This window comes from Panthera onca, chromosome C2 (genome assembly GCF_046562875.1).
Source record: "Panthera onca isolate mPanOnc1 chromosome C2, mPanOnc1 haplotype 2, whole genome shotgun sequence".
Lineage (NCBI taxonomy): Eukaryota > Metazoa > Chordata > Mammalia > Carnivora > Felidae > Panthera > Panthera onca.
The window spans coordinates 1,849,123-1,870,291 of NC_138347.1; the positions used below are offsets into that span (position 1 = coordinate 1,849,123).

General features: G+C 52.9%; 1 protein-coding gene across 4 annotated transcripts in view; it reads left to right on the plus strand.

Moving 5' to 3' along the window:
- The window catches only part of UBE2G2 (ubiquitin conjugating enzyme E2 G2), a 40,373-nt gene that overhangs the window by 17,429 nt on the left and 1,775 nt on the right, over window positions 1-21,169 (plus strand). For all 4 annotated transcript variants that reach the window (XM_078452681.2, XM_078452683.2, XM_060640604.3 and 1 more), the window contains 2 exons: window positions 15,082-15,200; window positions 18,741-18,881. In XM_078452681.2, the coding sequence (XP_078308807.1) occupies window positions 15,082-15,200; window positions 18,741-18,881 (260 nt within the window). The remainder of the gene's footprint in view (window positions 1-15,081; window positions 15,201-18,740; window positions 18,882-21,169) is intronic.

Sequence of the window (21,169 nt, forward strand, 5' to 3'; positions counted from 1 at the left end):
CCATTCGAAGAAAAGGCTTCACGCACCTGTTAAATTGAGCTCTTTTTTAGCCTGCTGGTCTGAGGAGAAAACAGCAGAGACGTATATCCCGAGGAATGAAAATGTTTCCTGAGAGTCAATAAAAAAGTTTTGTCATACTTTATATTTGTAGAGTTTTAAAATAATAAGTTTTGAACGTTGAGTGGCAGTGCTGGGTTAGCCTCAAACGGTATCGGTGGCTTTGACTTCGGGAAGTCCCTAGGAGCCCACGGGTTTTTTTTGGTTTATTTTTTTTAAACTTGTATTCATCTTTTGAGAGAGCGAGAGAGAGACAGACGGAGCACCAGCTGGGGAGGAGCAGAGAGACAGAGACAGAGACAGAATCCGAAGCAGGCTCCAGGTCCGAGCTGTCAGCACAGAGCCCGACACGGGGCTCGAACCCACGAATTGTGAGATCATAACCTGAGCTGAAGTCAGATGCTTAGCTGAGCCACCCAGGTGCCCCAAGGCCTGCAGCTTTGAAGGGGGAAAGGCCCCCGGGGTGGGGAGGGGAAGGTCCCTTGGGTGCAGGTGAGCCTCCGGCCCTGCCCCCTGTGCACCTGCGTTTTCCTCTTCCTCCTGCTCTGTCTCCATTCAGCCCCTCTTCTGCTGCTGCTTTCTTCCTGTGCGTTGCATGGCCTTCCATTGTCCCTGACCCCAAGACGTGGCTTTGTTCTAAGGAGAGCATTGTGACTCCTGGCCCTGTTCTAGAAAGATCCTGACTGGATCTCGTGATCTTTCACCTGGTGATGTTGCTTAGAGCCGCAAATGGACCCCCTATTCTAGAGTGTTCCAGGGCCCTTTGAGCCAGGCCCTTCGATTGCCTTCTGTCCACTTCAGATGTACATTTTTGACCATTCTTAGATTTACTGTATTTTCAAATAAACGTGGTTAAGTAAAAGTTAGGAAGTTGGGATTTATCCTCGGTCTCTCAGGTTTCTCTTCGGTACGATGAGACCTCTCAGGTGGCCAGCACGTGTCGAGGCTGGGTTCTGGGGGGTTGAGACGTGCTCTCAGGGGAGGGACCGGGGCTGTGGCCGCACACGTCCTCGCGCTGTCTGCGCATGCCCGGTGCGTCCGCCACGCGAGTTCTTACCGCTTCCCGTGTTCGAGAACCACATTGCTGGCAAGTGTTGTCTGTGGAGGTGAGATTGATAATATGGAAATGGATGAGAAAAGGAGGCTTTTCTGATAAGCAGGATATTTAAAAATCATCAGTAAACATTGTCCAGAGGAAATACAGCACGCCTAACGTTCCCTGATAATTTGTAATACCCTGATCGCTTGGGCCTGTGGTACCCAGTTTTTCCTGTGTTCAAATGTTTCTGGCATGGGGACGTCTTTACAGCTTATCTGGGCACGTAAAAGGGTGTTGTAGCTTTTGTCCCCTAAAGCAATTCTAAACGGGACGGGGCGTCTCCTGGTCAGCAGCGTCCCGCGTCTAATGGGACATGGCATTATCTGCTGTGTCGGCTGTAGGTCCTTTGATTTTTTTTTTTTTTTTTCAACGTTTTTTTTTATTTATTTTTGGGACAGAGAGAGACAGAGCATGAACGGGGGAGGGTCAGAGAGAGAGGGAGACACAGAATCGGAAACAGGCTCCAGGCTCCGAGCCATCAGCCCAGAGCCTGACGCGGGGCTCGAACTCACGGACCGCGAGATCGTGACCTGGGTGAAGTCGGACGCTTAACCAACTGCGCCACCCAGGCGCCCCTGTAGGTCCTTTGATTTTTAAGGAGACAGGAGATTACATCATATGAACGTGATTTGTCACCGCCATTTTTCACGTACCGTGTCACGTGTGTCGCTTCTGTGCTGACGACACAGGTGCACGGGTTCCCGTCAGTGGGCCCCCGTCTCACACGACACTGGCCTCTGACATCAGCAGACTCCTTTAGAAACCCTTTAAGGGACACGTCAGGCCCTCGGAATGGTTTCTAAAAAGGTGTTTGTTAAAACCTGTTGGCATAACCGTTACTAGCTTTAGATCAGCACTGTAAAACGAATATTTTGAAAACCCATGTTAGCAGTTAGATGCAAAGGCAGCAAAAGCAAAAAGTAAGCAAGTAGGACTGTGTCAAACGAGGAAGCTTCTGCTCAGCAAAGGAAACCACCAACAGAAGGAGGAGGGAGCCTATTTGCAAATCACCCGTCTGATTAGGGGCTAATACGCACACGATAGAAGCGCCTCGTACACCTCAAAAGCAAAAGGAGAAACAGTCTGGTTAAACGGTGGGCAGAGGATCTGAACAGACGTTTTTCTAAGCAAGGCCTCCGGACGGCCGACGGGTCCGTGGAAAGATGCTCAACGTCACTCATCACCAGGGGAAAGCACACGAAAACCTCAGCGAGATTCCGCCTCACGCCGGTCAGAATAGAGTGGCTGTCGCCAACAAGACAAGAATCCGAAGTGTCGGTGAGGGTGAGGGTGAGGGTGTGGAGAAGGAGGAGCCCTCGTGCGCTGCTGCTGGGAACGCACACCCGGGCAGCCGCTGCGGAAGACCGAACGGAGGTTCCTCAGAAAGTGAAAACGAGAGCCACCCTTCCACCCGGCAGTTCTGCTTCTGGGCTTTATCCAAGAGGAGGAAACCACCGGTTCGAAAGGACGTCTGTACCCCCGTGTGTACCGCAGCGTTACGTGCGACACCCGAGACACGGAAGCGGCCTGAGTTGGCGTCCGCCGGTGGATGAATGGATGGAGGAGATCGGGGTGCGTGAGATGGGCGGAGGCGGACAGAAGGTACCGCGTCCGGCTCCAGGCGTGTCCCGGACGTGCTGCCGTCACCGACCTCGTGGTGCGTGTTGGAGAGCCTTCGAGACGGTGACTCTTGCGAGTTGTCGCGAGAAAAAGATGGGTGGCTCCGTGTGGTGACGGATGTTCCCTGGCCTCACCGGGGTGCCCGCGTTGCGGCGTCTGCGGATCCGGAGTCCTCGCGCCCCACGCCCGGAACAGAACGCTCCCGGTCAGGCCTCGGTTTAAGAGGAGGTGATGAGGCTTTCTCGGCTGGAGCGCTTTTGTGTTTGAATGGGGCTTTTGCCTTCGCGTGGGATTCCCCTGCTCCAGGGTCTGCCGAGCCTGTGGGTCTTGGTCCCGTTCCAGACCCTTTTACAAACAAGAGGCCGTTTACAAATGTACTTAAAACATCTATTAAGGAATTAACTGTCCTCCCGGCGATTGGTCTCACCCTGCTTTTTGGCAGACAGCTGGCTGGATTTCACTCCTCAGTGATCGCTCTGCTTTGCTTTCTTTTTATTCTTTGATTGTCTGCAGAGTTTCTCTGTGCCCCGGCGTTTCTAAACCCGTACCTGCCCCATTTTCTGGGAGGGAGGGAGGGAGGGAGGGTGCCGCCGGCTTAGCCGCCCTGCTCCTCTGCCGGGCCTCCGTCTCTTGTCAGTTGTGCGGCGGGGAAGACCGCTTTTCAGGGGCTCGGGCCACAAGCACGGGGTGCCCGTTCTATTAGGGTTCCCGTCTGAGGACGCGGGTGCATCCTCGGTGACCCCAGATCTCCCCCCGAGAGAACGGGAGGGAGGCCGTAGGATGGGAACGGGAGAGCTAAACGGTAAAATTGCCCCCGCCGCTTCTTTGATTGAAAGTAGAAGGTAACCCCGATGGCTTTTGGCTGAGCCGAGCGGCCAAGAAGGGGGCCGGGGCTGCTGCCATCAGATGAACAGACGTGGGGGACACTGCTCGTAATTCGTGTCGAGAGCGGTCTGACCCGGCAGCCCCAGCCTTGGTCTCTTCAGCAGACGGTGTTCTGAAGAGCTCTGCGTGAGGTTTATTTCTGCAGGCACTGCAGTAATTAGAAAATGGAAACAACATTGTCCAACATAGTTTATGAAACATCCGTACTGCCCGACGTCGGAATGCCGTGTAACACCGACAAGGTTCGGGCAGAATCTCCATGCTGGCCTAGAGAGGCGTCCCTCGTGTGTCACCGGGTGGAAAGAGCAGATTAGGGAACAGCGGGCCGAGACCAGTGCCGTCCGTGGGGCTGATTTCCTGCCCCCCGGGACACTCAGTGGCATCTGGAGATAGTTGTGGTTGTCACAGCTGGGGGACTAGGGGAGTCCACTGCCAGCGTCTGGGGGGAGCCGCGGAGCACCTCGCCGCGCAGACAGCACAGGCCCGTTGGGCCCAAGATGCCGGTGCTGAGGTCGAGAAACAAGTTTTGCCTGCATTAGGTGTATAAGTTGAAGATTCTGGTAATTTTATAGTTTTGAGGCCGCTCCCACAACAGTTTTACAGCATTTCCTGAAAGGTCTTCGTGCCCCCGGTCAGTCCCCATTCCCACCCTGAGCCGTAGGCAGCCTCTCTTCTTTTTGACCCTCGAGATTGGCCGTCCCCGGACTTCTCCTGCAGATGGAATTATAAAGCAGCCGGTCTTGTGTGTCCGGCTTCTTTCACCCTCCTGTGCATTTGCGATTCTGTCCCCTTGCCGGGGGTGTCACGCCTTCGTCTTTGCCACTGACCCCAGCCCCTGGGGGGATGGGCCGCACCTTCTTCCCCACCCGCCAGGCCAGGGGCCTTTGGCCGCTGTGACCAGTGCTGCTGCGGTCCCTCGCGTACGGCGTGCACCCCGTTGTCGCTGTCGGTGCATCGCTAGGTCCACGGGAGTGGGGGTGCCGTGACACAGAGGAAGCTGATGTTTTAATGTCTCCAGAAACTGCCAGGCCGTCTTCCACAGTAGGTCAGAGTTTTACGTTGCCACCAGCATGGAGGAGGGCTCCCTCACCCACGCCTGCCGTGTGGCTGGAGCTGCCCTGGGCGTGAGGCCACACCTCACCCTGGACTTGACCTGCGTTTTCTAGGGACTAATGGTGTTGAGCATCTCTTCATGGGCTTATTAGCCATTCGTGTATCTTTGGTGAACTTGAGAAGTTTTGCCCATTTTTAATTGGCTTGTCTTCTTTTTCTTAATTTAATTTTATCATTATAAAAATATTTATTTTTGAGAGACAGAGAGAACAAGCAGGGGCAGAGAGAGAGGGAGACAGAGAATCTGAAGCAGGCTCTGAGCTGTCAGTGCAGATCCTCCTGTGGGGCTCGAACCCACAAACCGTGAGATCATGTGGATTGGTGTCTTTTTGAGTCCTAAGAGTTCTTTATATATTTTGGGTGCAAGGCCTTTATCAGACCCGTGATTTTCACGTTTTCTTCCAGTCTGCAGCTTTCCTGGTCGTCGTCTTAATGGAGCCTCTTGAAGCTCAAAGGTTTTAATTTTGATGAAGTGCAACCTCAATGTTTTTCTCTTGTGGGTCATGCTTTTGGTGTTGCATTACCCAAGGTTACAAGGGGTTTCCGTTACATATTTGTGGTTCTTCTATTGACCTTTTAAATTTTGATCCATCTTGGGCTGATTTTTTTTTCAATATATGAAATTAATTGTCAAATTGGTTTCCATACAACACCCAGTGCTCATCCCAAAAGGTGCCCTCCTCAATACCCATCACCCACCCTGCCCTCCCTCCCACCCCCCATCAACCCTCAGTTTGTTCTCAGTTTTTAACAGTCTCTTATGCTTTGGCTCTCTCCCATTCTAACCTCTTTTTTTTTTTTTTTTTTTTTTTTCCTTCCCCTCCCCCATGGGTTTCTGTTATGTTTCTCAGGATCCACATAAGAGTGAAACCATATGGTATCTGTCTTTCTCTGTATGGCTTATTTCACTTAGCATCACACTCTCCAGTTCCATCCACGTTGCTACAAAGGGCCATAGTTCATTCTTTCTCATTGCCACGTAGTACTCCGTTGTGTATATAAACCACAATTTCTTTATCCATTCATCAGTGGATGGACATTTAGGCTCTCTTCATAATTTGGCTATTGTTGACAGTGCTGCTATAAACATTGGGGTCCAAGTGCCCCTATGCATCAGTACTCCTGTATCCCTTGGATAAATTCCTAGCAGTGCTATTGCTGGGTCATAGGGTAGGTCCATTTTTAATTTTCTGAGGAACCTCCACACTGTTTTCCAGAGTGGCTGCACCAGTTTGCATTCCCACCAACAGTGCAAAAGGGTTCCTGTTTCTCCGTGTCCTCTCCAGCATCTATAGTCTCCTGATTTGTTGATTTTCGCCACTCTGACTGGAGTGAGGTGATATCTGAGTGTGGTTTTGATTTGTATTTCCCTGATGAGGAGCAATGTTGAGCATCTTTTCATGTGCCTGTTGGCCATCTGGATGTCTTCTTTAGAGAAGTGTCTATTCATGCTTTCTGCCCATTTCTTCACTGGGTTATTTGTTTTTCGGGTGTGGAGTTTGGTGAGCTCTTTATAGATTTTGGATACTAGTCCTTTGTCCGATATGTCATTTGCAAATATCATTTCCCATTCCGTTGGTTGCCTTTTAGTTTTGTTGGTTGTTTCCTTTGCTGTGCAGAAGCTTTTTATCTTCATAAGGTCCCAGTAGTTCATTTTTGCTTTTAATTCCCTTGCCTTTGGGGATGTGTCAAGTAAGAAATTGCTGCGACTGCGGTCAGAGAGGTCTTTCCCTGCTTTCTCCTCTAGGGTTTTGATGGTTTCCTGTCTCACATTCAGGTCCTTTATCCATTTTGAGTTTATTTTTGTGAATGGTGTGAGAAAGTGGTCTAGTTTCAACCTTCTGCATGTTGCTGTCCAGTTCTCCCAGCACCATTTGTTAAAGAGACTGTCTTTTTTCCATTGGATGTTCTTTCCTGCTTTGTCAAAGATTAGTTGGCCATATGTTTGTGGGTCTAGTTCTGGGGTTTCTATTCTATTCTATTCTATTCTATTCTATTCTATTCTATTGGTCTGTGTGTCTGTTTTTGTGCCAATACCATGCTGTCTTGATGATTACATCTTTGTAATAGAGGCTAAAGTCTGGGATTGTGATGCCTCCTGCTTTGGTCTTCTTCTTCAAAATTACTTTGGCTATTCGGGGCCTTTTGTGGTTCCATATGAATTTTAGGATTGCTTGTTCTAGTTTCGAGAAGAATGCTGGTGCAATTTTGATTGGGATTGCATTGAATGTGTAGATAGCTTTGGGTAGTATTGACATTTTGTTTTTTTGTTGTTTTTTTTTTTTTTTTTTTAATTTTTTTTTTTTTTTTTTTTAACATTTATTTATTTTTGAGACAGAGAGAGACAGAGCATGAACGGAGGAGGGGCAGAGAGAGAGGGAGACACAGAATCTGAAGCAGGCTCCAGGCTCTGAGCCATCAGCCCAGAGCCCGACGCGGGGCTCGAACCCGCGGACCGCGAGATCGTGACCTGAGCTGAAATCGGACGCTTAACCGACTGAGCCACCCAGGCGCCCCTAGCTTTGGGTAGTATTGACATTTTGACAATATTTATCCTTCCAATCCATGAGCACGGAATGTTTTTCCATTTCTTTATATCTTCTTCAATTTCCTTCATAAGCTTTCTATAGTTTTCAGCATACAGATCTTTTACATCTTTGGTTAGATTTATTCCTAGGTATTTTATGCTTCTTGGTGCAATTGTGAATGGGATCCGTTTCTTTATTTGTCTTTCTGTTGCTTCATTGTTAGTGTATAAGAATGCAACTGATTTCTGTACATTGATTTTGTATCCTGCAACTTTGCTGAATTCATGTATCAGTTCTAGCAGACTTTTGGTGGAGTCTGTTGGATTTTCCATGTATAATATCATGTCATCTGCAAAAAGTGAAAGCTTGACTTCATCTTTGCCAATTTTGATGCCTTTGATTTCCTTTTGTTGTCTGATTGCTGATGCTAGAACTTCCCACACTATGTTAAACAACAGCGGTGAGAGTGGACATCCCTGTCGTGTTCCTGATCTCAGGGAAAAACTTCTCAGTTTTTCCTCATTGAGGATGATGTTAGCTGTGGGCTTTTCATAAATGGCTTTTATGATCTTTAAGTATGTTCCTTCGATCCCGACTTTATCGAGGGTTTTTATTAAGAAAGGTTGCTGAATTTCGTCAAATGCCTTTTCTGCATCGATTGACAGGATCATATGGTTCTTATCTTTTCTTTTATTAATGTGATGTATCACGTTGATTGATTTGCAAATGTTGAACCAGCCCTGCATCCCAGGAATGAATCCCACTTGATCATGGTGAATAATTCTTTTTATATGCTGTAGAATTCGATTTGCTAGTATCTTATTGAGAATTTTTGCATCCATATTCATCAGGGTATTGGCCTGTAGTTCTCTTTTTTTAACGGGTCTCTGTCTGGTTTAGGAATCAAAGTAATACTGGCTTCATAGAATGAGTCTGGAAGTTTTCCTTCCCTTTCTATTTTTTGGAATAGCTTGAGAAGGATAGGTATTATCTCTGCTTTAAATGTCTGGTAGAACTCCCCTGGCAAGCCATCTGGTCCTGGACTCTTATTTGTTGGGAGATTTTTGATAACTGATTCAATTTCTTCGCTGGTTATGGGTCTGTTCAAGGTTTCTATTTCCTCCTGATTGAGTTTTGGAAGCGTGTGGGTGTTTAGGAGTTTTTCCATTTCTTCCAGGTTGTCCAGTTTGTTGGCATATAATTTTTCATAGCATTCCCTGATAATTGCTTGTATCTCTGAGGGATTGGTTGTAATAATTCCATTTTCATTCATGATTTTATCTATTTGGGTCATCTCCCTTTTCTTTTTGAGAAGCCTGGCTAGAGGTTTGTCAATTTTGTTTATTTTTTCAAAAAACCAACTCTTGGTTTCGTTGATATGCTCTACAGTTTTTTTAGATTCTATATTGTTTATTTCTGCTCTGATCTTTATTATTTCTCTTCTTCTGCTGGGTTTAGGCTGTCTTTGCTGTTCTGCTTCTATTTCCTTTAGGTGTGCTGTTAGATTTTGTATTTGGGATTTTTCTTGTTTCTTGAGATAGGCCTGGATTGCAATGTATTTTCCTCTCAGGACTGCCTTCGCTGCATCCCAAAGCGTTTGGATTGTTGTATTTTCACTTTCGTTTGTTTCCATATGTTTTTTAATTTCTTCTCTAATTGCCTGGTCGACCCACTCATTCTTTAGTCGGGTGTTCTTTAACCTCCATGCTTTTGGAGGTTTTCCAGACTTTTTCCTGTGGTTGATTTCAAGCTTCATCGCATTGTGGTCTGAAAGTATGCATGGTATGATTTCAATTCTTGTAAACTTATGAAGGGCTGTTTTGTGACCCAGTATGTGATCTATCTTGGAGAATGTCCCATGTGCACTCGAGAAGAAAGTATATTCTGTCACTTTGGGATGCAGACTTCTAAATATATCTGTCAAGTCCATCTGATCCAATGTATCATTCAGGGCCCTTGTTTCTTTATTGACCGTGTGTCTAGATGATCTATCCATTTCTGTAAGTGGGGTGTTAAAGTCCCCTGCAATTATCACATTCTTATCAATAAGGTTGCTTATGTTTGTGAATAATTGTTTTATATATTTGGGGGCTCCCGTATTCGGTGCATAGACATTTATAATTGTTAGCTCTTCCTGATGGGTAGACACTGTAATTATCATATGATGCCCTTCTTCATCTCTTGTTACACATCTTGGGCTGATTTTGGACATGGCGTCAGGTAGGAGTCCAAAGTCACTCATTTGCGTTCGGCTCTCTGATTGCCTTGATGCCGTTTGTTGAAAAGGAAACCCTTTCTGCATTGAATTGCCGCGGCGCCTGGGTCCAACATGACCGTAAATGTAGGGGTGTATGTTTCGGCTCTGAGTTCTGTTCCCTCGAGCTGGGCCCATCCTTGGACCGCTACCGCATGCACAGTCTCTGTTCTTGTAGCTTCCCGGTAAGTTTTGGAATTGGAAAGTGCAAGTCCTCTGATTTTGTTCTTCTTTTCCAAGATTGTTTTGCCTGTTCCCGGGTCCCTTGCAATTCCGTCTGAATTTTAAGATCGGCTCCTCAATTTCTGCAGGGAAGCCAGCTGGCATTTTGATAGGGATTGTGTGGATGAGGACTTTGACAGTCCTGAGCGTTCTCATCCGGGCATGTGGCATGTGTCTCCATTTAGCGAGGTCTTTGAGAATTCCTCTCAGCAGTGCAATGATACATTTTTAATTTGAAAAACCCAACTTTGTGGATGAAGGTATGTGGGTTTAAGCACACGGAGACAGGCTTGGAGAACCCACACTTAACCTGTGTCTGCCTTGGGGAGGCGATTCCGGAGGGAGCGGAGTTTTCTATACTTCACGTATATGACTGTTTTCCAAAATATGTTTCTCTAGTTGAAGTCCGTTCATGTTGTAAAAGTTGTGTGTCAGAATTGACTATGAAATTCTTGTAATGATGGACTTATTTAGTGTGCTTTTAATACAGTTCAAGCATATCTGATTGCAGGTTTTTTCAGAGACGTCCGTATCGCAAAACAGAACAAAATACACCAAACCCAGGGTATGACTGTAGCCTCCTTCTGGACAGATTGAATCCGAGAAGACTATATGGGAGAGAACCCGAGTTTGCTACTGCCATGGTTTCCCAAGGCGGAGGCCACCTGTCCTGTCCCCGTCCTTCCCGCGCTTCTCACCGTTGGTTTTGTACCTGGGAATTAGTGGGCAGCACAGAGCACAAGAAAAAAAAAGCAACAAAAACGCAACAAACCCACCGTCTGGGTCGATCCCAGAGACCCCCCCCCCTGGGCACCTGCTTCTGGGCGGCCGAGCCCACCTGCTCCTTTCCCCGGGGCGCTCCCTGCAGGTTGCGCTCCCTAGGGCACCTGCTGTCTGTCCTGCTGGTGGCCCGCGACCGGGTCCCTCCCTGCTCACTTTGAAGCGGCGAGGGGCCTTCCTGTAGCTGGTGCTCCTCCCGCACTTGCCTGGCTTGAAGCCCAGTGGCCGGGAGCTCGGCCTTCAAGGGCGCCCCGCACGGGTGTGTGGCCAGCCTCCTGCCCGGGTGAGCGGGGGGCGCCGACTGCGGAGCGTGAGGGCAGGAGGGACGTGGCGCCCCTCCTGGCCCGCCTGCTGGGTGCCCTGTGCACGTTCAGCGGCCTGAGCGCCACGGGGACCCATCCCTTGCCAGTGGAGGGTGTCTCTGAAGCAGCGTACCTTTCCCTCTTAGGCCTCAGGTGGTCGTGACTTTGGGGAATAATCGTCCCTTAGTAATCCAGTTCGAGTCAAGTGCTGACGAGTGGTTTACAGTCTCCGTTACTTAGAGCCTTGTCATACGTGTGTCGTGTGTATTGTCCTTGTGCCGTGACGGACTTGGAAAGGAGAACAGGCAGCCTCTTCAGCACCTGCCACAGCCGAGTGACGTGCAGGCCGCCGTCCTGGAACACGCCCCGTGGGCACACGGCTCAGTCACACCCGGACACACCTGGGTTGCACTGCCGAGCCCGCTGGTCTCCCTGTGCCTTCAGCGTGCTGCCCGCGGCATCTGTTGTTATCCGGACACGCTTTGAAGTGGAAAGTAAGGAACGACGGTTTTCGTTTTAATTTAGTGTCCGAGACTGAAGGAGCATCTCTCCGATTTTCACGGACTCTGCAAGTAACATCGTTTTCGACGGTGGGCGCGGGGCGGGGCGGGCAGTCGCCCCCTCAGTACTCGCTGGGTATGCAATTCACCCAGGCCAGCAAATCAGCGCGAGCTGTCGGACGTGCGGTGTCCTTTCCGGAGCAGGGTGCGCGCGTCTCGCCCTGCTCCGATTCTGGTCTCAGAAAGTGAAAGTACGTCCTTCAGGAACGGCGTAGCCATTATTTTAATTCATTGGTGGACGGCAGTTGGCAGCCTTTGAAGAGTTCCGTTTGCTTTAGATAAATCTGTTTCCTTTCGTCTTGTGCTTTCCTTTTTCTCACCTGAGGATTTCTGAGACGAGGCCTTGAGCGAGAGAGAGAGTGGGGCCGCCTGGAGCGGGGGTGCCAGGGTTTGTCCAGAGAGCGCACCGGCTCTGTCTGGGTGTCGTTTCGGGAGTCAGCCCGGTGGCGTGTTCCGGAGTCGGCAGGCACGCCCCTGCACACGCGGGCCCCCTGCCTGCTTGGCCCAGCAGCGGGGCGGCCTGGAGGAGGAAGCCCTGGTTTCGAACCAGCAGCCGACCAGGGACATTTGAAAACCGCTTTGATGCTTGAGGTGTGGGAGCGCTTCAGGAAATGTTTGGTCGCGCTCCTGAGGCCACGGACGACCCAGTGGGCTCTTTTAATGTTGAAGGAAGCCCTATGGTGAGAAACGCAGCCCTGAGCGAATTCCGTTCGGTTCATTCCAAAACGCCACCCAGACGTTCCCTCTTCTGACTCGGACGTGCCAGAGTCCCGAGGCGCGTGGGCAGGCGTTCCCGACGAGGACGGGGTTCCTTTCTAGGGGAGCGTCCGCCCAGCCTCCCGGGTTAGCCGTTCAAACTGCCTTCTACCCCGGACCTCAGCTCTGCCATCACTCGTCGAGCCTCCCAGCTTTGCCTCCCGGGGTGGGGGGGGCGTGAGCGCCACGCTTCCGGGCACCTTCCGTCGGGGGCCTGGGGACGATGAAAGGGGGGCTCTCATCGGCTGCCTGGGGCTCCTCTACCGGAAGACGCATGGGGTGGTCTCCTCCTCGGTCCGTGCCAGGCCCGTGTGCAGAGGAAGGGGCCTCCAGGACGTCTGTTCAGGGCGCGGGGCGGGCTGGGACCGCCTCGTCCGGCAGCCAGGTGGTGGCCCTCGTCCGGCAGCCAGGCAGTGGCGGTGCTGGCTCCCCGTGCCGCCTGCAGGCCCTGCCCTGGACGGACACCGTCCCGGCACCGGAGCCGGCCCGGCCCCACACTCGACCCTCTTCACGTGGCTTCGCCTGTCCTGCTTTGACGCCAGGGCTCTGGGCACTGTCGTGACCCCCTCCCCCCCGTTTCATTATGGTTTCTCCAAAAAGTAGCAAGGATGCGGTTTTCAGAATCATGGTCGGTCTCTTAAGTTGAAAAAAATGGACTCCAAAAAACACTTTTTACCTTGTTCTTTTTTTTTTTAAGTTTTACTTATTTTGAGATAGAGCATGTGTGTGCATGCCGTCGGGTGAGGGGCAGAGAGAGAGAAAGAGAGAGAGAGAGAGAGAGAGAGAGAGAGAGAGAGAGAGAGAGAATCCCAAGCAGGCTCTGCACTGACAGTGCAGAGCCTGATGTGGGGCTTGAACTCACAAACCGTGAGATCGTGACCTGAGCTGAGATCAGACGCTTCACCCACTGCATCACCCAGTTGCCCCCCTCCCCCCTTTAACAGGTTAGACCTTGTCCTTGTTCTGTTTTGCCGGAGCCCGGCCCTCTTTCCCCTGGGACGCAATCCTGGCATCCACTGCGGTGATGCCAGTGGAAGCTCTGAGTGTCCTCACCAAATGGTAGAGAAGCCCTCTGTGCGGCTTCTTCGGGGATTCTTTGTCTTTTTCCGTCAGTTGTGGAGAGAAATATCGTTCACGATATTTGCAAGTTTATATTTATTTTACTGAATCGAAATAACATTGACTTAAAATTTGTGCTTTGAAAAAACGATTTTAAAAAAATGAAGGTTGTCTTGGAATAAGCGTATTTCAGTCATCGTCTCCCGCGCCACGCCTCGCATTCATTCTTGAAAGGCAGCGTGTCTGCCTGCAGCGACTAGGGCCCGGTCTCCACGCCGTGTTGACGTCGTAGAGCTCGTATTACAGGTCGTGGCTTAGACAGGCACTCAGTCGGGCCCAGCAGCTCACACGCGGCCGGCTGTCGCCACACACGTTCGGTGTCTTATTTTCGAGGCTTAGGTAACCTGTCAGCCGCTCTAACGCGTGTTCCCCAGGGGAGGTTTTGTAAGGGGGAGTCTTTCTGTCTTGAGCTGGGGCTCTGCCTCTCTGCTGCCCTCCTGTCGTGCACACGGGCCAGGAAATAGTGTTAATTTACACATACGGTTTTAAAATCTGATGGGGCTTAGAAGCGGTTTATTCCATTTCTGCCATTTTCCACGTGACGAGGCCATAAAGCCAGGCAGACAGGCGTGCCGGTGACCGTGTGGCGTGGGCCGCGTGACAGGCACCCAGTGCAGGCCCGCGGGTCAGGGCTGGCCGTGCGCGTGCACACGCCTGGCTGTGCGCGTGGGCCTGTCGGGGATCACCTGTGTGCTTTTCATCCGGTCCTTGAAGGTTACAGAAACCCCGTTTCTAAGGCACACTTGAGGGCGCCTGGGGGGGCTCAGTCGGTTAAGCGTCCGACTCTTGGTTTTGGCTCAGGTCATGATCTCACGGGGCTTGTGGGTTCGAGGCCCACATCGGGCTCTGCGCTGACAGCTCAGAGCCTGTTTGGGATTCTCTCTCTCTCTGCTCCTCCCCCGCTCATGTGCTCTGTTTCTGTCTCAAATAAACTTAAAAAAAATAAGAAAAGTAAAAATAGCCTTTGAAGTAAAAAAAAAACTCTTAACCCCTATCATTTAATATGATAGTCTTTCTCTAACGGGCATAATCCATATCCTTACTTGAAGGTGAAATGACGGCGAACATACAGGAAGTTTACAAGGTCCTTGGGTTTTGCAGCTTTGCCCGGAGCCCTCTCCTCCGATCCCGGCTCTAGAGAGGCTCTGTCTGCTGCCCCACCCTTACCTTCGTGAGCGCAGAACCTGTGCCCGAGGCGTGGTCTCTGTGCTGGTACCTGGGACTCCAGCCAGGTTGGGGCGGGACAGTGAGCGTCATTTTCCACTCAGGAAAACATATCGGCGGGGCACCTGGGTGGCTCAGTCGGTTGAGCGTCCGACTTCGGCTCAGGTCATGGTCTCGCGGTCTGTGAGTTCGAGCCCCACGTGGGGCTCTTTGCTGACAGCTCGGAGCCTGGAGCCTGCTTCGGATTCTGTGTCTCCCTCTCTGTCTCTGCCCCTCCCCTGCTCACATTCTGTCTCTCTCTGTCTCAAAAATAAAGATTAAAAAAAAAAAAAAGAAAGAAAAACGTATTGGTTCATCACTGTCATGTATTTATTCATTCATTTACTTGTTTTTAATGTAGAGGAAGAAACTTTCAATATAATTTATTGTCAAGTTGACTGACCTACCGTGTATCCAGTGAGCTCTTGGTTTTGGGGGTAGACACCCGTGGTTCGTCACTCGCTTGCCCATCGCTGTTACTTAACCTTTCCACGCGCGTTTGTGAAACACTAGGAACTTGCTCAGCTGGCCGCTGCAGTGAGACGCTGAGAAGACTACTTGCACCTGTGTTTCTGTCTTCTAGGGGCCCAGAAGACACCTGTTTTGAGTTTGGTGTATTTCCTGCCATCCTGAGTTTCCCACTGGATTACCCATTAAGTCCCCCAAAGATGAGATTTACCTGCGAGATGTTTCATCCCAACAGTAAGTGCTCTGGGGAGTGGCTTTGATGGCACCGGGCGAGGCACGGAGTTGTGCGCGTGGGACAGGTGCCCTCAGCGATGGTGCCACGTGGAAGACGTTGTGTATGTTTTGAACTTCCGTCGCTTAGTCATGGTGGGATTGACATCAACCGAAAAGCAGGGTAACGGAGATAAAAAAAATGTGGACCTAACACTGGGTGCCATTTGACCCTCCCGCTCCTTCCAGTGGGCCGATGAGAGCACGTGAGCACGGGCGTGCGCAGAGCGCTTTGCAGGCCTCCAGCACGGTGTGGTGTTCCACAGCGGGGGCTGGTCAGAGCAGACTAGGTTTGCAACAACACATGCCTGGTTAGTCCGTATGTTAGAGCGCTGTAGAGAGACTTTAGATGCTCTAGAATAATATTTAATGATATGGAATGGTATTTGGTCTATACCGAATGAGAAAAGCAGGTCAATCAGGCTTATTACAGTTTACTTTTTTTTTTTTAATTTTTTTTTAATGTTTATTTATTTTTGAGACAGAGGGAGACGGAGCGTGAACAGGGGAGGGTCAGAGAGAGAGGGAGACACAGAATCCAAGTCAGGTTCCAGGCTCTGAGCTGTCAGCACAGGGCCTGATGCAGGGCTTGAACTCACGGATGGTGAGATCATGACCTGAGCCAAAGTCGGACGCTTAACTGACTGAGCCACCCAGGCGCCCCTACAGTTTACTTTTTTGAAAAAGAATTCACATGTAAATATGTATAACTGGAAGTGTAACACAAAAATGTTGAAAGTGATTCTCTTTCCATAATGGGATCTCTTTTTTATTTGTTTTTGGTTAATCTTTTTTCTAAAATAAACGCGTATTTTAAGAAGAGGGGAAAATACCGTCACTAAAGAAATTCACTGGACTTAAGTTGGAAAAGTGTCTAGTAGCAGGAATTGGAATTCCTCAATAGCTGTGGTTTTTATTTCTTCCTGGAGGATTAGTAAGAAAATATGTTGTATTTTAAGTGATCATATTTAGGATAATATTTCTCTTTATAAATGATTAATTTTACTAAAAATCGTGATCTTCATAGTTGAGAAGAAAAGTAAGTAAGATACACCGTTTTGTAGAAATATTTTATTTGAAACGAATTCCTTTTCCTATGCTTCTCTGCACATAAGATAGCTGACGGCTAATTGAACTCATGAGAGCATTTCTAGAACTTTCTGAGCCTTTGACACCTCTCAGCTTACAAATGAGTCCACTTTGCAACGGTCTCCCCTGGCCCGCACCTGCCTGGGCACCTCCTCTTGGGAGAGCTCTGCCCAGATCCCGCCGCCCTCAGTGAAGGGTCTCAGGATTTGCCCGCCTGGGGAAGCGCTTCCTGCCGCTCCTTTGAAACTTCTCACTACGCTGATGTTACGTGTGGGTCATCAGTTCCCTCCTCAGAGAGATCGTTTTCAAGTGCTCTCTCATGTTAATGCAATTCTGCCTGCCTGGTAGGTACCCAGGACTACCCCTTCCTTTGCGAAGGCTGGCCACGAGGTGGCAGGGCTTTGAGGCCGGGTGACGCGTGCACGTGGGCATCCGTCACGCTGCTGTTGACTTTGGCGTGTGTTCCGGGTGTTCTGTAATGCAGAATTAAAAATACGTGACAGTAGATGGAGTCAACTGAAGAAGTCCGCGATTTCAAATCGATTAACCAGAAAACGGAACTATAACGAGGATTGTGGGCAATTAAAAAGTAATACGGTTATATCGAAGATATGACACTCTAGAACCGTGCTGGTGACGCGGTGTTAGAGGCAGATGTGGCTGTGAGCTGACAGTTTGATGTTGTGCTGAGGAGTTTGTCATGTTCAGGTAATTCAAGTAGTTTTAAACTTTGTCCTCTAAGTGGATGGGTGTTATTTCTGTCTTGTGAAAATCATTTTTGAGAACTATTCAGGTTTGCCAATGACATGAATATTGATAAGTCTCTAAATACTTTGAAAGAATAATTGAGTACCTCTACTGACACTTGCTGGGATACACGGGTGAACGGATAATAGAAGGTGGGGGCCTTGACCATCACGAGCTGCCAGTCTGAGGGCAGAGGTGAACACGGTCGGACGAGTCCTACAGGTAAATAGGAAGTCACACCAGGAGGCCAGGGAGGGGCCCCGGGCAGGTGGTGGTCAGGCTCACATCTGCAGGAAGAGCCGTGGGAGTTAACCCAGTGACGTGTGAGAGGCGGAAGTGTGTCTGACTCGTGCAAAGGCCCTGTGCAAGGAGTGAAGGGCCAAACCGGTTCAGGCCCTCTGGCCAGGAAGAAGGATCCTGATACTTGTGCGGGAGGAGTGGAGATCCACTGAGGGCATCAGAGTGAGGGAGGGAGTCGTGTGGCCAGTGTGGTCTTGGAAGGGTCACTGGCTGTGGTGTAGAGGACAGACCGCAGGGCTGGGACACAGACGCGGCGGCCTGGGGAAAGAGAGGCCAGCGGTGCGGAGCCCAGCACAGGCGCCGACGAGGGAGGGATTGCAGGGGGGCGCCCGGTGAGAGAGGAGGCGGCAGGGACGCCGCCGCCTCCGTGTTTCTGGGTTTGTGCTGTCACCGTGTGTTGTGACACACTGTCACCGTTCGGTGCCACCACCAGGAGGAGGTCCGCTGAGATTGGACACCTCACGGCAGGGATGCCGTCCGGAGCCTTGGGCGCCCAGGCCCCGGGCGTGGGCACCGCCGCCGGGCCCCCTGACGCCCACAACAGCTGCGCACGCGCTCTCCGTCCGAGAAGCACCGACCGTAGGCAGCTGGGAGCAGAGTGCCGCGACGGGGATGGATGGACGCGCGAGGAGTGAGGTGCCACAGGAGGGCCGCTCCGACCCACCCGGGCTTCTCAGTGGTCACGGGGTTGTGAGCTCACGAGCAAAGGGGAATTACTAAAACTCGTCCTCAACTGTCTGCTGTTCGTGTCGTTATAACCGGAGGGCCTTGCACTTGGACAGTTGAGTGTGCCCGACCGGACTCCCCGTGTCTGCGTATGCGCTGTGCCGCCTCAGGACCCGCCCCGTGTGCCGGAGGAGTGACGGCGCCTGCGGCACCCTCGGCGGGACTGGAGACAACCGCGAGCCGGAGACGCGGTTCCTCCCCAGACCGTGGGCGTCTGGTTCATGGCGCCGTGCGCGGGGGCGGGTTAGGTCGGACACAGCTGACCTCCAGAGGCGCAGACGGCCGTCCGTCTCTCTGTTGGAGCGAGTTCCCTGGAGAAGTCGGGACAGCTTCCTCCTTGGATGGCACGGCCTTCGTCCTGGCTCTGCGGACGTAGGTCTTCGCGGCCTCGCTCAGGGCTTTCGGGGCGGAGTTAGGAAAGTCGCTCTGGAACCAGCTCTGGAGATGACGTGCGTTCGTTTGGTGAAATGTCTCACGGCCGATAATCCTCCCTTTCGTCCTTGGGGAGCGAGTGGGGCCTCGTGGCCGTGAGCGTGGCGCCCGGGGCCCTGCTCTGCTCCAGCCGTGCCCGCGGCTTGCCGTGCGCGTCCGCCTCGCCCGCTCTCCGCCGCGGGGCTCACCCGGTGTGTTTTGACCCCACAGTCTACCCCGACGGCAGAGTCTGTATCTCCATCCTCCACGCGCCGGGCGACGACCCCATGGGCTACGAGAGCAGCGCGGAGCGGTGGAGCCCCGTGCAGAGCGTGGAGAAGATCCTGCTGTCGGTGGTGAGCATGCTGGCAGGTAAGGCCCGCGGCCACACGGCACGGCGGCTGCCGCCGTCTCCCGTGCACTTCGCTCCTGCGTGCGGTGTACGGACGGGGCGGTTTTCTGCTTCCTCGCCGAATTCTTTGTACCTGCTCGTCCGCGTGTCGCACGCCTGTCATTCTTACGGGTCTCAAGGATGCCTTCCCGTTGTGTGTATCGTGTGTTGACCGGAACTAACCGCGCCCCGATCCGCGGGCACCGCGCTCACGCGGTGGGTGTTTATCGGGGGGCCTGCTGTGTCGCAGACGCCGGGCCCTGGGGCCCTGGGGGGTCCAGCTCGGTGCACCCTGGGCCCCACTTGAAGGCCTGCTTTCTGAGGAGACTTTGCAGGCCCAGCAGTGGTTGCCAGTCACCGACGGCTCCTCAGATGCAGGGACTGTGGCGCCAGCTCCCGCGACGGGACTGGGTGGGAGGAGTTGAGAGCACGTGGGAGGTGACCGGGGAAGGGAGGCAGCTGAGCCTCGAGGGGGCCCTGCCGGGACCGCTTACGGCCCAAGCTCAGCGGGGGCAGGGGCCAGGGCGCCCTGTGGAAGTGTGTGCTCAACTGGGGCCCAGGCCTCCGTGCGGGTGTTAGACCGTGCAGCTGTGCCTTAGAACGACCGTCCCTGCAGCCGGGTGCCCGTTGGGCAGGTGTCCCCGTGGCCCGGGCGAGAGGACGAGGGCTTCGAGCAGCTGCAGGGCCAAGAGCCAGGGTGTGTCTGGGAGACACAGGCTCACGGACGTGCAGGGTGACGCCTGTGTTTCTGACTTGAGTGCCTGGGTAGAGGAATGCTGTTTCTGGGGACAGGAATCGGGGTGGGGGGGGGGTGGCAGGAATGGGAGGAGAGTCCGGGATGTAAGTGTCCATCCTCAGTGGCCGTCCCCCCTCAGGAGCCGCTCAGCCAAGGCCAGGAGTGGGAGCGAGGGTGCGGGGTCACATCTGGGGAAGACAGTGGGTGGTGGGCAGGACAAGGGGGATGAGGTACAGAGGGCGGGTGGGCGGGAGGAGAGGAGTCCTCAAAGAAACGTAGGGAGGAACGATGCGGAAAACCGGGAAGAAGGGGAACGGAGGCGAGCCGGGGGAGGGCCGACGGTGCCGTGGGTGGCCCGGAGGAGGAGGCCGGCGGGTCCTCGGTGGGCCCCTTGGGTCACCGCGAAGTCGCGGACGTCAGTTTGAAGGTGGAGGTGCTTCGGCCTCTGTTCACACGCCGAGTGAACGACCAGGCGAGAGGCGACGTCGTCTCCGGCCGTCCGCGGTAAGTTGCACCCTCGCAGACGTCGTTTCTTTGGAGGTTTTGGTGTATTCCTCACGCGCTTCTCTCACAGCACGTGTCCTCTGTCCCGACCTCCCTCTTCTCCAGCTCTGTCCCCACAGCCAGCGCAGCCACGGCCTGCCGCGCTCGGCGCCCTCCGGCCCGCTTCAGGAGACCGAGGCCCCCCCCATCCACCGCGAGCCGTGCGGGCCCTGGGGTTTCCGCGTCGCAGATGCGGGGCGGGGAGCGGGCCCGGCCAGGGGTCCCCTGAGCGCACGCCTTCCTTGGGGCCTGCGGGACCGCCGGTCCTCTGCCCCCTCCTCTCCCGCTGCCCACCTGGTAGCACCGAGTCTGAGACCACGCGTGGTCATTTGCGTCTGTAGGCCCACTAGACGGTGCCCTCTGAGGGCCCGTGTCGCCGTGTTCTCCGCACACCCGGTGCCCTGCACGAGGCCTCACGCACGGGACCCGGTGGGGAAAGGCTTGTTGAGTAAAGGGAGGAAGAAAGTCATTGTGGGTGGAGGAACGGAGGCGGCGTGCCCGCAGAGGGAAGCCAGGCCGGGGCGCTGGGGAACCGCCCGGGTCGTGCTGGCGGCCGCGCCGGCCTCTGGGCTGCCTTTTCTGCCTCTTCTGATGCAGCACTTCACGGCATTCCAGTCCCCTGCCCCACAGGCCCCGCTGCCTCTTCGTGTGCGTCCTGATTTGTCCGGAGCGCCTGCCGGGCTCAGGCGTCCCCCTCGGCCGGACGTCGGCCTCGCAGGGTCCTTCAGCGGGAGCCGGGTGGGCGGCGGTGGGGAGGAGTGGGCCACGCGGAGCACCGACCGTGAGGCGCGGTGGGGACCCGGTGTTCCCGGAGCAGGACTGAGAACGCAGGCTGGCTCTTGGAGACCCTCGGGAGGCAGGGGTCACGAGGGCGGGTCTTCACGCGGTGTCCCCGACCTCACGCCGCCTCCGGCCTCCCTGTCTCGCGGGTGAGGAGGCTCCCGTCCGTCTTTCAGAGAGCTGATCTCCTTCCCTGGCGGTTCACAGACA